This window comes from Sylvia atricapilla, chromosome 2 (genome assembly GCF_009819655.1).
Source record: "Sylvia atricapilla isolate bSylAtr1 chromosome 2, bSylAtr1.pri, whole genome shotgun sequence".
Lineage (NCBI taxonomy): Eukaryota > Metazoa > Chordata > Aves > Passeriformes > Sylviidae > Sylvia > Sylvia atricapilla.
The window spans coordinates 75,849,871-75,865,846 of NC_089141.1; the positions used below are offsets into that span (position 1 = coordinate 75,849,871).

General features: G+C 36.7%; 2 protein-coding genes across 3 annotated transcripts in view; one reads left to right on the forward strand and one right to left on the reverse strand.

Moving 5' to 3' along the window:
• UBAC2 (UBA domain containing 2) overlaps window positions 1-15,976 on the forward strand; it is an 87,638-nt gene that overhangs the window by 37,705 nt on the left and 33,957 nt on the right. The window lies entirely within an intron of this gene.
• GPR183 (G protein-coupled receptor 183) lies at window positions 2,998-12,141 on the reverse strand. Its single transcript, XM_066313479.1, has 2 exons — window positions 12,055-12,141; window positions 2,998-4,556 (listed from the first exon to the last, which is right to left on the reverse strand). Coding segments are annotated over exons 1-2 (1,107 nt in total). The 5' UTR covers window positions 12,057-12,141; the 3' UTR covers window positions 2,998-3,451.

The window sequence follows — 15,976 nt, forward strand, 5'->3', positions numbered from 1 at the left end:
CAGAAGACTGCCTTTTTATTTCCACAGTTTCAATTTGTCTTCAGTACCTTAGAGTCCAAGGCAGCTGAGGGTACTTGCACTATTACTGCACTATTTAGTTTTGTGTTCTCAGTGAAAGAAAAGGTGAAGGCACTGGATGGTCTTCTGCTGGAAGTGTGTGTGTCTTGGGATTTTTCACATGGTGCACCTTTACTTGATCATGTGTTTGACAGTAGATGTCTATCCAGCTTTCTTTTCTGGACTTGGACAGAGACAGCCAAAATGTAGCATTTGGCCACCATGATAATTTTTACTTGCTATATGCTCTGTCACATTCTCTACCAGGTAAGATTTGAGAGAGATGTCAGCAGTGGACATGCAGTGTTAGTACTAGAACTGGGACTCCACATAGTTGGAGTCCTCTTAGCGACCGCCTAGCCTGACACTCCAAAGTGTAGAGATAAAAGATATTCTGTTGTCTTTTTCAAGAACATGTGTTTCAAGATCCTGACTAGACTTCACCTTCCAAATAGAGACCCAGGTTTTCTGAAATGCTCCAGTCAGATCCTTACAATGAGTAAGCCGTTTGAACCTACTGCTATTTGTCAGCTGCTTTATTTGTATGTGAAAAGCATGAAAGAGTCCCAGGTCTATATAACCATTTACTAGACTTTCACACAGAAAGGAACATTGCTTAGAATGTATAAAATAGCTTTCCCCAAAGAAAAACCTGATTTTTTCTTGTAAAGCTCACACTACTTCAAACCACAAGTTGGATAAGGGCATCATGGAGGAAACCAGTTGTTTGAGAACAACTATAACTTTCCACTCTCACTGTTCTCCTTGGTCCCATGCAGCAGGTGATGCATCTCCTTTGGTCCCATCTCTCTGGTGATGGCTGCCAGCCCCATGCCACAGCTGGTACAAGGAACAGGACAGATGTTCTCTAAATGTTTTGCTTCAGTGCCGTGTCCCAAGCCAAGTGAATCCCCCACTGCTACTTTTGGCAAATGACAGAAAAGAGTCTCCTCATCGACACAAGTGTGCTTGTGCTGCAAGTGCATCCTGACAAGGAGTGAGGAGGAGCAGTGGCATCAGCTGCTACAGATATAAATTGTTATTATCCATCTTTGGGTCAGTGCTTGTAGGACTTTTGTCAGGAATGTGAGCTTGTCTTAGCTTTTAAAGGTTTTTATTTTATTGCTTTCTTCAGCATCTGAGAAACATTTTAATAATGAGAAAAAATTAGCTTTTCTCAAACCTGTATGTAACTGGGCTCACACTTGTGCAGTATTTTGATGTAAAGTTAGGTGTTTGGGAATGCTGATGTGATTTAGAAACAAAATCCAGTATTGAAAATAGCATAATTGCTAATGTGGGGATAGAGAAAGATGTTCAGTAGAAATCTTCACTTCATTTCCACTTAGGAGAGTGTAGTCACCTGCAGTATGTAGTGTTTTAATAGATATTTAAGTTACATTTTACAGACAGATATAAAAAAAGGCTTCTTGTCTTTTTATAGTCATATTTTATAGTCACAGTTAGATGAAATGCATACTAAAACCCCACCAAAGCCTAGACATTAGTAGAATAAAATAAGCTTGTACTAGTGAGGCATTAACAGTACTTACATTTTATTTCTGCCACTTCTAAGTATTCATGAGTGGTCTGTCTGTGATTTTATCTGGTTACCATTTGTTTAATTCAATAGGAACACATTCTTAAATAATATTTTAAAATAGTTTATTTAAAAAGCTGACAAGAAGAGAACCACTAGAACATACAGAATTAAGCAGGACTTCTCCTGATAAACGTTTTTCTTCTTACACTGCTTTTCTGAAGCTGCATAGTGTCTTTTAGAATTAGAAAAGAGAGAATTAGTATTTTAGAATTAGAAACTCAATTTTGGCAGTCTAAGTAGTATGAAATACAGGGGTTTTTATGGTTTCTTTGCCATAAAAAATGTATTTCTTAATTTAATGTTTTTGTAATCCTCTTCAGGTACGATCCTTCCACATTCGCAGATGGGCAGAGGTGAACATATGAGAAAGGAAGGAATTGCAAAGATGACAAATGTAATATGTTTGTTTGACTTCCAGTACAACCCCAATGTGAGAGAGATACAGCTGAAATAAATAACATCTGATATCTGGCATAGCTTTTACTGATGATTATCAGGCATTCTTTAATTTTCCATCACAACCTCCTGGTTGAGTTACCAAGCTGTGTTGGCCAGTGAAGGCATATTAATAAGATGGAACACTAAAGAAAGGATAGAGGGGCCAGGAATAAAGTAGGGAAGGAAACTGAGACGTGACGGAAGGGCACATCAGCAGGAACCCAGGGCTTGCATCCTGGATTCTCAGCTGGTATTGAGCTGATTCCAGCAGGATGTGTTTAAGTCATTTGGTGTATTTCCTGAGCAAATTTCAGCGTGCCTGAAGGGATCCCTGATATGCTGTATGAAGGCATGATGGGAAAACATGTTCTTTCCCAGCCAATTCTGCTGGTCTCATTTGTTGATCTCTCAGGTAAACAGCGCTTGAAGAGAGGTAGCCATCTCACACCATCAAAATTAATCCATTAGTTTACTTTTTGGTGGTCTCAACTATGAACATTTGTTCAGGTTTCTAAAGCATTTGTCTTGTGTCCGTATCTGAAGAACACTCTATTATCACTGTTCTTTTAACTGAAATGGTGCAGTTTTCACATTACAGTCTCTTGCTTCAGTTTGTGTTTATAAATAACCTATGTACAACAGGAGTAGAGGGAGACTTTTTACAATACTCACTAGAAAGGAAAGTTTTCCTTTAGGAAAAGGAATAAAGTGATAACACACCTTGTGAAGATGGGTGATTTAACATACAGGAGATGTTCAGTGTCGGGGAGAACCAAACGGTTCATTACCTTTTCATGCGTTATATTTGACAATCTTTTCTATATGAATTGTCCAATAAGGCATTTGTGCTCCAAAGAGCTATAAACTAAGTACTTGTCATAGTCAAATGAGCAAAGAAGTTGTCCATTTTATCTCTATATTTTATTTCCTCTGTGACTGAGCTGACAAAACCATTGCTGTAATTGGAGCTCAGATAGAAATCTTGAAATTTTCAGATGTTCTGGTTGTAGTTGGTCTGAATTGTAAGCTATGTTTGTGCTCAGTCCAAACTGTGATTTGACTCTGCTTGAGTAGGTAACATCCAGGCATATGTATGTGCAGAGTGGAATCTGAACATTCACAATGGCGCTCATTTCCTGGAAAACATAAGAGATCAGTCGAAAGGATACAGCAGGATTATAATGCTGAGTTTTCCTGCTGTCCTGTGACAAATCTTTTTCAGTCCATCACTCCTTGATTTCCTGACATCCTGAGAAACAGAATTTTACTTAAGCTGCTGTAGGGTAGCAGTAAGAGTTTTTTTCTATGGACCCTACATTTTTAGTCTTGGTCCACTGTGGTGTATTACAGACTTTATTTTTCAGGTAGCTTTCCATTGGAAGATTTAGCAAGTACCGTCATTTGCGTTTCTCCTGCATCACGTGAGCTTTCTTCATGATGTGACCTGGCAGCACTTGAAATTGATACACTCACTTGTCGTCTCAGTATTTTCAGTACAGTTCTCTTGTATCCTTTGCATGCAAAGAAATAGATGAAAGGATCTAGGCAGCAGTTAAAATTCATCAGAAATACAGTATAATGGAGTGACTTCTGGAAAATTTTCTTTTCACTGCATGAGGGTTCTTGCTGAAGTTTCTTAATCATGTGCTGTATGATTGCAACATGATAAGGAGTAAAGCAAATGATAAACACTATAATTACAAATATGATTGTATTGATGGCTTTTTTGTTTATCCCTGATTTTTCAGTCAGTGGATTTTCCTTGGCTGTTTGAAAAAGTTTGCAGCTGATTTGAGAGTAGCAAAATAGAATAATCCCCAGGGGAATAAGGTACCCTATTAAACAGGCAGCAAGAAGTATAAATGGTAGATGTTCTATTTTCTCAAAGTTTGGATATTCCATACATGTAGTCCTTTCATTTTCTTCCTGTGACATGGATTGTATAAGTAATGGGAAAGTTTGACTAAATACAAGAAACCAGACAAAGACACAAATGCCCTTGGCATATTTAATCCTTCTGATCTTGTATCGGAAGGGGTGGACAACAGCGAAGAACCTGTCGATGCTCAGGCACGTCATGAAGTTCACACCTGCGTAGGTGTTGATATAGAACAGGAGCGCGGTGATGCGACACAGCGCTTCTCCAAAGGGCCAGTGAAATCCCATGGCATAGTAGGCTATCCTGGTTGGCAAGGCAATGCAGAACAGCAGGTCGGAGAAGACGAGATTTGTTGAATAGAGGGTAGTGGAGTTGATCTTCTTTCTGTTTTTAAAAATTACGGTGAGGGCAATGGTGTTTCCAAGCACCCCAAGAATCAAGATGGAGCCGTAGAAAACAGACAGTAATACCCGAGCTGTGTCTTTGTGTTCGTATAAGTCACAGGTGGAAGTGTTGGTCTCAGAGGCTGTGGAAAGGTCCATTTCTGCAACCACTGTTGTTGAAGGAAGCTCAGTAGACCTAACATGAAAAAAAAAAAAAAAAACAGCAGAAGGGAACATTTTGTAAGAAATGTAGATAAACTACTACATGACAGTGGACAGCCTCTGTTGCAAAATAAGGCTTAAAAAAAAAGAAATGAAACTTCATTGCTGTGAAATGCTTTTCAAGACTCTGGAAACAGACAGATGCCTCCTTTTGGCTTCTCTGTTTTGATCCCAGTTGCTTCTCTAATAAAGAAAATCAGACAGGGGGCAATGTAATGAACCAGGGATATAGCATATTTGGAAAGTGAAGTCTATAGATGGTCAGGAGGTGGGAGACTGTTTAAAGCAACCTGAGGGGAAAAAAGAGTCTGAAGAAACCACATCATAAAGCATCAAATGAAATCCCCAAGGATCAGACAAGCAGACAAAATGTTCTAAATGTGTTTTAGTTGATTTTAATGGAATTTTTGTTCCTAACAATTCACATTGTCATGCTTTAACTTCTTTAGAGAAACTTTTTTTCCTAAGCATTCTTATAATATTGACATTATAATAGAATCATAGATTCATTTAGGTTGGAAAAGACCTTGAGGATCATAGATTCCAACCATAATAACTTGTTTAATTCTAGTTTTGAAAATTGGCTTTTGGAATCTAATTCTAATATTGTTACATACATAAATTCTTAAGGCTACTACTTTAATCACTCTTTAGTGACCTGGTTAAAGAGAGATAGTGCAGGTGAATTATTTGCACTTTGTCAATTTAGTAGATTTTAGAAATTGTTTCATCTGTACAGTCATAAGTAGCATAGAAGAGTTGCAAAGTGGCAGTGAATTGGAGAGCTTAAAAATATTTTTAGATGATCCACCAGAATTTCAGAAATAGAAAGAACCCCATCCTGGTGATACTGCTTGCAGTGCAAACATTCTCTAGGTCTACTGTTACCTGGCAGTTGTATAGTGTAAGCATGAAATTCAGAAAGGATGGGGCGTCTCATGTTACTCCTTGGGCAGCTATTCTACAAAAGGGTGCCTCTTCGAGGCACCATTTATGAATTTAAACAGCAGTCAAGACAAGATTGCTTCTGTTTCAACAAAGAATACAACCTGAAAATAAAAGCTGTTGCAAGTGGAATTTTGAGTCTGTCTTGTACTTTTAATTAACATGTCTATATTATTTCTGAGCATCTGTCCTTCTACACACAATATTCACAAGCAACTATAGCCTGCTGCACTTACAAAATGTCTTTCTGGGAAATAACACTCAGTTTTAAGGAATTTAAACCACAAATTTTAGAAAGCGTTCATTATCCTTTTATTAACTTGTGAAAGCATTAAAAGCTTAGTATTTTCTTTTATGATTTGAGGAGATTGTCCTGCTTGTTTTAGGGTGTTCACAATAATGGTTCTCTGTAAATGGAAAACCTGCAAATAGGAGATGATGTGTATCAAAATATGTAAATTAGTTACATTGCATGTTTAAGGTAGAAATTTGACTTCCAGTTAGTACATTAAGTCTATGTTTGCTGCATTCTATAGACAGGAGGGAAGATATGTGGGTGATTTCTGACTTATAGATGTACAATATTCTGATTCTTAGATATTTGTGAAATAAGTTAGTACTGTCTGTCAAGAGTGGGAATACTTCATTCAGGGTTGTATGTCAAATCTGAAGTGGGAGTTCTGTGCCTTGAATAAGAGAACTAATCTGTTAGTTCAGATTAGGGAACAACTCCAGCTGTAGTGCAGATTTAAGAATGTCAGTAATTTTATATTAGTTAATTCTGCATTGTTCATGCTGTCTTGGTGTTATTGTGTTTGATAAATGCAGTAGTGCAGTTGTGTGTGATTGATTAATGCAGTAGTTATTACCCTGAGGATGGTTCTGGTGTGATTTCCTCCCATCTTTTCCCTTGTAGAAGTGTTTAGGATGGCTTTTGTTTTACCAAAGTGTAACAGGCTGCTTTTTGCATAAAATAATGTGGGTTTGTGTAGGCGCCTGTATATGGGTCAGTGAGGTGTTTTGTTTTGTTTCTCATGTTTAAATGCTTCTAATTCTTGTTCACACTCCCAGCATCACATCTATCTTCTATTAATTTCTTTCTTGAAATTTAGGTAAAATATTCTTGTCAACATATTTAGGAAAGGATAATCTAAGATCTGTGATAAACAGTTCAATTACAGTAACTAGCTACAGCATGTTAAGTGCATAATTTGAGTTTTGCTTTAAACTTGTAATAGTTATGGTTCAAAAATACTGCGCAGAATTGTCACATCCATTCATATGTTTTTCCATAAACATTTGTAAAATGTAGAACATATACATACTGAACTATAGTTTAGGAAAAAAGCTGTATTCAGTAAATATGTTGTTTTTACATCAAGAGTAGAACTTGATAAATTGCACGTTACCTAATTTTGCTCTATGAAGTTGGATCTTTAATGAAATAAATTAATCTATAACTTGTTGTTCAAAATAGGATGTTCATCCTCACATATAACTGCAGCTATATTGAGGAGTCCTAGTTGAGACAGCGTTTATGTCTATCCATGGTGCTAGCATGGATATATATTGGGAGCAATTCCATGCCGGGACAAACTGGTTACAATTGGATGAGGAGAAAGCTGGGGGAGCACAGCTCATGGATGGATCTTGCAGAGCAGTGTGCAGTCAGCCAAGCTGTGCTCCTTGGCAGGCTCTTCTGCCTGCTGTGGGAGTCAGCCCTAAGGGTAAAAAGTATTCTTTTTGATCCTCTGTTATCCCCAAAATATTTTGACTGGTAATGTAGGGAACACATTTTACAATGCTGTAGATGAGTATTAGTGTTTTCTCTACTTGTAAGTATGTATGGGCATTTTTGAGAGTCAGCAAGGTGTTTAGATGTTAGAGTACCTGAATATAAAAGAGAGACAGAGCAATATTTTATCTGGTTTGTGGCCCAAACAGATGATAAAGTTGATACCATCCACCATAATGTGCAATCACCTAAGCTGTGGTAACTTCTTTGTACTTCTGAACTCTTATCTGTTGTTGGATGAACTCCATTCACCTCAGCAGGTATTTCACATTTTCTTGGCAATCTTAGAGAGGGCGTCATTAAAAATAGCATTTTCTTCCTCAAAGGTGTCAGGACTATGACACTATGAGCTGGACATGACTCTGATTTAATGAGCTGTGTGACTGAATGAGAACATGGCCATTTACTGCCCCAAATTCAGATGCACCAATGAATTTACCCTGTAGAATCACTGCTAAGACTTTTCCTCTTCTAGATTGCTGGATTAAAGACCCTTCCAGTGGCTTTCCAAGTATTAATGATACTACTTTGAAGTATATACGTGGAAGAAAGATAATATTAATTTCCCTTGCCAATTAAATAATTTTAGAAAACAGTACCAGATGTTTTCGGCTTAGAGTTACATGCCAAAATGTTAAGGTATAAAGTATTGAAAATTACTCTCTGTATATCTGTATTGTAAAGAAGGTTGTTCAAGTTTTCACATTTTCTGAGTCTATAAACACTCAGTGGCACAGACCCCTTACTTAATGTAATCTTCTATATAGTTCAGATTATATTATTTTAGCTATTGTATATGAATTATGGCAACTTTTCATTTAAAGCATATTTTTCAAGGTGCTATTTGTCTTAGAGAACTTAAGAGAAAGCAAATTACCCATTTGTACTCTAGTCTTTGGTCAGTCAACATCCCTGTTAAAAAATGTGTATGTCTCTTACTTAAATGTCTCTAAAATTAATAGGCAATTGGTGTTTTCATTGGGTCTCTTCACCTTTACACAATCACATGGTTTGGGCAATTCAAAGTAAGCTTATCAAATATTTCACCACAAGGTGAAATGATCCTGTGATAACCCCAGCTGTGTCCCACACAGGACTTGGGGTTCCAGATGCCTCTTGGTATTAGCATGCCTGGACACAAACTCACCACTACATCCCTGTTTTTTCTGCTTAGTGGATTATGTATGCAAGATAGAGTTGTGTAGCATTCCTCTGGGAGTTTGTAAGTTATTTCACTGTGATCCAGGAGTATTTCTCTGATTCACTCTGTCATAGGATATCCCCAGTGGAAGGGCATGGCCATTGCTCTCTGCTTTTACCTGTGAGGATGTTGTGCCTGGGAGAGTTTAAAATTAATTTTACTGTTAAATACTTTGCCCAGGCTTGCAAACAATGCAGGTTGTTCTAAATTGTTCTTTCCCTTGCCATTTTCAAGTCTTAGACTACGTTTACTTTCTGAGCAGCAAATTTTACCTCTTGAGATTTGTTAGCTAGGCAGCTGCTAGTCTGTTCTCTGTGCTTCTTGATGTTTCACAGCACTAGCATACATCTGGAGAATAAATTCACAGCACAATGGCAAGCTTCTTGCAAAATCTAGTGTGTCTGAAATCTGTGCAGGTGCCTTTCTAAACCAATATTGTAATTTCATCAAAGAAGGAAAAATAGCTTGTGTAGGAGATTTATGTTGTGTGAAAACATTTGACTGTCATTAGTAATTTGTTTTATGTTTATACATTTGTTTTGTGTTTAATCCCCCCAGCAAAAGATATTTGATGAACAGGATGGTGACTCCAGTCTGGAAGTACTGTGTAATCCAAAGCTCTGCTTCACAGACATGTTCATGTATGATGAGCTTTTTATGTAGTATCATAATATTACATACATTTAACTGTTAAGCAGTATAGACTTAAGCTATTAGCCAGAATTTGCAGTGTTACACCTTAGATTACATGAGTTGGGATTGTGTGCAAGCAGTGGTACAAAGCTCTCTCTGTATGGTAAATGAAATTTCTTCTTGTTCTCATCTCCTGCTTTTGCTGAGGAGCACCATCTGTCTTTTTGGCAGAACAGGGGACATGTAGAAGGCTTTTACTGTGTATTGTAATCTAATGTGTGATTTCTCTGTGTCTCTTCATAATTTTCGTTCTTTGAAGATGAATCACTGGTCCATTTGTCCCTTGTCCAGTTGCTAATTTAAGGATGCTAATTATATTCTTGGAAAAGCACAGCAGTTCATTAGAAAGATCTCTTCTGGCTCTCTATACGTAGTCTGGTTTAATCACTGTGAGCCGGACAATATTTCTTTAACAAATCATGTTGGAGGTTAATGTTGTTTTTCTGTGCATAAAGAGTGTAAATTATTTTAAAGGAATGATCAGGAAAGAGACTTCTCTTCCCTGCAAGATTCACTGATCTTACAGTCTTCTACAGATAAAATCTGTGTAGGTCTTACATCGTTTTAGAACAGTAGAAGATCGGAAACATACAGTTGTGTTTCTGCAGGTTTAATTTTTTTCCTTAATCTCAACATTATTTTTTTCTGTTGACCAGTCATATTTACTGTTTGTATTTCTGTTTTACTGTACAGGTGATTTTTATTGTGGAGTGTTTCCTCTGTTTAAAAGATGGTTTGTTTCTACTAAGTTGTGCATATTTAAAAGTGTGTTCTTCTATATTAATATTAAATATTAAAGTATTTAGTATTTAAAAGTTGCATAATAGAATGCTTTTTAAAGATAGAAATAACATATAACATGGTATGTGGACTGGCAGCTGGGGACTGCATTTAGTTTAATAAAAGCTGAGGTGAGAGACAGGCATGTCCTAAAGCTTCCTCTGCCTTTCTAACATTTTAACACTCATAAGCTTCTAGTGTTTATGTTAATTTTTTTCAGAAGTTGTTGAGTTTTGTGTTCCAAAGTCTGGTAAGTCAGCCTGATGACCTGAAGATTGGGTCCTCAGGTCACAACCCACAGCTAATTTTGATGAGAGAGTTTCTAGGCTAGTGCTTTTATTCCTCTTTGGTATAGAACCAAATTTGTTTGCATAGTAAACACAAATTTGTAATGCACACATCAGAGAATCCCAAATATGTATTTGAAGTCTTAACAGTGACTTTAAAGAATTAGAATATTCTTTAGCTGCTTAACAGAATATGCAAGTGCACAAGACTGTGGGATCTCTGGTCCTACTTTTGTCTGTTGCTGTAGATTTTGCATGAGAGTTGTTGTATGACAGTTATATTTGGTGCTAAAAAATAATAGAAATTACAGTAAGTGAGATGGAAATAAAAGAAGTTGAATTGAAATGCTGCATAACTTTTTAAAGTAAAAGTGGAAGTCCTTTCTAGGGTACACCCTGCTCTTATCTGTTGGATTTGTCTTTACAAGGGTGATCTGTTCTATAAAAAGTGAGAACTGTCTAACATAAATAATATCTGCCAAAAACATATACTAATGTGAAGAGCTCTGCTGATGCTAAGATGATTAACTTCCCTTCAGTTTATACTTGTTTAAGTATACTAAATGTAAAAAGGAGAGAGCCTAAAACTAGAGCAAACAAGAAAAATAAAAGTGTGAGCCACTGAAAATTACATTCTTCTCAGCAGAATAAAAAAGTAGTCAAATGAGGATTTGTATTTTAGTACCAGAAGACACGCACACCCTTTTGAGTTTTGGGATTTTTTCTGAGTTGTATGAAACCCATACAGGTACAGTATTTAATTTTAGGGTTTACAGCTTCTATATTAAGTTTATTATTCTCTATACGTGCTTCTGAGTCTTTTGACTGGAAAGGAATGACATTTGAGCTCTTAAAGACTAATTGCCAGGTAAATTTTCAATCCCCTTGTCTCTTCAGGAGCAGCAATGAAAATGTTGGACAGATTTCTTGTATTCTGTGCTCAGAGACAGATTGTTCAACAGTCTGTCTTGTTTTGCCAGTGTAATAGGAAAAATGTATCCTTTTAAATTGGGAAGGTATATAAAAATCATAGCACTTGAAATATTTCTTCAGCTTTGTGGCACAAAGATCAGTAATAAGGAGAAAGATGTTTGGTCATTGCAATTCAGAAGAAGAAAGCCTTCTTAAAAACCTCAGAAGAAATGTGCACTAGAAGTTAAAAGAGGAATTAGCTCATAAAGCTTTGAATTCTTAAAATGCTCTATTGCAATGTTCAGACGCGAGAAGAGTGAGGAGTTTTCGAGCTGATAATGAAGGCTGTTTTCATCGACAGGGAGCATATGTGATAAGAGCAGGCTATGCATTCACAACCACGGTATGGATTTGTTTTAAGGCTCTCTCTTACTATTATTCTGTGAGGTTCAGTGACTTTAGAGCTTCAGTGCATTCCTTATCACTTCTACAGCAGTTATTTCTGCATTAGTATAGTTTAAATTAGTGTTGCTAAAAAATTGTCTAAGTTAAGTCAGTATGAAATGTTTCCCTGTGGTTGTCAGAAGGCTGTTTTATTATAAGAAAGGAGTTGGAATAACTTGCTGATGCTGTAGATCAACAGATCCTTTAAGTGGAAACTAACTAGCAGCATATTAATATGGAAATATAAAATATCAGAGAATTTCTTCCATGGACCTTTCCCATACAAAGATCATTTATCCTTACTACCGTATGAAAATATCCAGTATAATGCAAAAAAGGGAATATTTTTGGTATTGTTTGCTGTTGCTGAGTGGCAAAGGAAAAAAGTAAAAAGTTAGTTCTTTTCTGTACTTACATCTTTGTAGCTTCTTGGATCCTCTGTGCAGTTCAGGGCATTAACAGGATGGGCTTGACTGCGAAGGTTTACTCTTGCACATTGTTCTCGAGAGTGATTACGTCTTTTGTGGGAGGGGTAGGTTTTCTTTCAAGTGCTTCTGAAAACCCTACGCTGTTTGTATGTCGGTCTTGATTTGCTGCCTACTGCTTTATGGGATGTGAAAGCATCTATTTTTTGATCCTTTTGCAATTAGTCTGCTCAAAGAGAGTAATTTGAAACACTTCCCCCTCCCTCCTGAAGTTACGAATTACTGACTTTTGCGGAAGGGACTTTACCCAGAGGTTTACTTAACTAACTGTTGACCAACTAAAATCCCTCTCATATGTGAGAAACTTTGTTTATATGCCATCTGCATTTAAAAATACCCTAGTTTACAGCAAAAAGCTGAGTGATTAGAACGTGCTTTAAAACTTCTTACCGATGAGATCTGATGCAGCATGAGGAAACCTCAAAAGTGACATACCCAGATGCGTGGACATTCCCAGCATGGTTTTAGTATCATAATGATGAGGATTTACAGAAATGCCTTTCAAAAATATATGAAGGAGTTAAAGAACTCTGGGACTTTGAGAGATTAGTAAGAATGTCTGCCTTTGCAAGCTGTTTATTACATCTTAAGCAGTTTTAATAATTATAATAATTATAGTAATAACAATAATTATAATAATGAAAAATGTAAGGTAAACACATGAAAGATAAAAAGCTTCTAAAGCACAAATCTGATTCCCCTAAAATAATATTGACAAGGAGTGGCTAGGGAGTAGGAAAAGAATGGGATGTCAAATTGTGGATTAACCCATTTGTCCCTGAAAAAACCTTGTTTCTGAGTGAAGAACTTTTAATGTATGAGTGAAATTGTGTGTTTGTTAAGAGGGATTTGGAGATCAGAGATAGATGGAAAATCCTTTCGTTTGCAGTTTGAGGCTGTGGTTGAGAGTTACCTGGGATTTTCCCCAAAAACTGATACTGATCATTCATGACTGCAAAGGACTGTTTCATGACCTCATTTAGTGGCCTGATTTTAAACAACCGACAAGGCATGATAAGGCTATTTTTGGCGGGTCCAACCCATGCAGATTGTAGGATGCCTTTTTGGAAATCTTAGGGCTGTGTTCACAGCATAGGTGTTGGCTGACATTGCAGTGGTGAATGTGTGTAGAGAGATAGGATCTCTACTAACATGTCCATCTCATCAGAAAGCCTCAAATGCAGTAATGGCAAAGTTAATTTGTATTATAGGAAATGTTTTTTCTATAGCAGAACATAGAGCCTTGTGAGCTACTTTTGTACTTACTTGGAGCACTTGGTTGATGCTGTACAGTGATTTTTCTGTTGTTGAACTCCCACTGTACACATGACTTGATTCCCCTTAAGATGCCAAAGATCTGAAGGGCTCTGTCTAGGGCTTTCAGCTTCTCAGTCTTAATGGAGCCTTCATCTTCTAACACCACATTCAGAAATTCTTTGGGAGAACTTACCAGTCTTATTCTGGATTTTTTTCCTTACTTGTTTTTGAATAATTTTTTAATTATTCAGCTTCATCAAAGTATAATCACTTTAAATGAAGTGATGAGAATTCAGGACTGTTTAAAGGGAAATTGCACAGGGAACTTGCTTCATATGTACGCAAAGTAATACCACAGTGTGGGTTGTCCAGCACCTGAAGTCTGCTGTAGAAATGGGAAATTTTGATATACACAGACATGTCAGCTCAAGAGCTGACATTAGTACCCCAGCTTCTTATTAAAGGAAATATTTCTTTCAGAATTGTGTTACCATTATAAAACAACACCAGTATGTGTTTCCTGCTTTAATCTGATAAAATATTGCCTTCCTTTGATTAAGATACAGTACTAGATTGTATCCTTTGAGTCACTCATGTATTATTATTTGGTGTATTAGCTACCAATCCAGCCTAGCATGATGTGATGCTAATTGCCTGAGCTCAATGGTACAGGTTGCATTCTTTCACTGTTTATTCTTCCAGTGATTTGTTTTTGGTTCTAATACAGCTGCTGTTGATCCAGTATTCTGTTTGACTGTTCCAGGATTTGAACATTTAAATTTAAAAATGGCTGTGTGTCAGAAGGTGTTTATGTTTACTGTATATATGCAGCCATACATTTGTGTTTACCATATATGTGCAAACCCTGTTCAGCTTTTGGCAGGCAAGGTGAGTAACATGTAACCTGGCAGGTTACAAAAGTAATTGTTGGATAGTCTTGGCGTTAAAAACTAAAGCTTACTTTAGGATAGATGTCTGACTTCTGCCTTCATGAGAGGATTGTTAAGTGTTGGTTATATGGTTAGTCTCAAATTTTAATGAATAGATTCTGCAGAGATTTCCATGGACAGGAGGAACCTTTCTTTTCACCTCCAGATGCATTTTTTTACTTTTCTCTGCATTCATGTAAGCTAGTGAGTATTGGGTAAAAAAGCCTAATGCTTTTGCTGCTATTGAGAGACCTCAGGCAATGGGGTGTCCTGCTCATGTGTAGTGAACGGGTTGGGTGCAGTAGGTGGGTCCTTTGAGTCCAGGGCTCCACCAGGCAGAGGAACACAACCATCAAGGGTGGTCACATTCCACGGAATTACTTAATTTTAAGGAATGTTATTGTGAATATTTAGCATGTTCAGAATAAAGGCTGGCACTTTAAGTGTAATATGGCAGTGTTTGGACTGACTGTAGAATGGCAGGTCACTGAAATGACTTAGTAACTTGAATTGCAAGTGCACTGTTTGCGTGCCTGTATTATCTGCAGCTGTTTCTATAAGTGATATTTTTAGTCCCCCCCAAAATACATGGTTGTGAATTTGTCAGTTTAATGTTTTTTTGAAGAACTTGAATGAAGAAAAACACAGCACCGCAGTTAGTAATTGTAGTGAGTCATTCTGAATAAAAGAAGTTATTTCTGCAAACTTAATCTCACAGAACTTCTAGTGACAACAGCAAGTGTTTTTGCAGAAGCTACATTTATTTAGCTTTCTAACCCTTTGTTCATGCATTTTAGAACCATTTTCCCTCTTTTGTGCTTATATTTGTTAGTGTTAATGCTTTATTTTAATCTTAATTTAATAGTCTCCATTTTAGACTTTAAACAGTGAATTTCTCTTATAAGATGTACTTGCCCCTGATTTTTTTCTTCTCTAACAGTAATTTTTACATATCTGATTTATTTTTTTCTAGGATATTGTTTCTGTGTGTCTTTTTCTTTTTTTTTTTTCTTTCTTTCTTTGTACAAAATCAATCTCATCAATTCAAATTATGTAGAATGTTCCTATCTGGTTACTGTGTTTCTGTTTCACTTCAAATGTTGAAATTTAACATGCTCTTCAAAATGAGGATATAACTATTGTAGAGATGGCTACTATAGTGCATCTTTGAGATGGACATGGTATCCATGTGGAATGTTCAAACTCTCGAATTCAGTTTTCAGGTTTTAGAGTTTTCTGGTTTGTTTGCAAATTGCATTTTCTAGTGCACATGACTAAAATTAACTTCCTAAATATGAAGCAGGCAAAAACTCAGTTCAGAGTCAGAATATGCTTGTGTCTATAGCCCTTCTTTGCACACAGACATCACAGATTCCCAGTAGAAGTTAATCATGCCACATAAAAGGATGTTCCTGACATTCTAATGTATAATGAACAGAGGGCTGGGGCAAAGGTGTCTGCCAAAGAAGAGAAAGCACAGGAAAGGTGACTAAAAGAGATGAGAGGGAAAGCAAAACCAAAAGGATAAGAAAGAAGTGAAGGAAAAGAAAACGCTGAAGTAGTCCTTCAATAAGATTATCTTTTCCTCTTGTAGATGTTGAATCTGATATATGCTACCAAAAAAAACTAATTAACTAAAAGAGTTATTAACTAATTACTAGAGTAA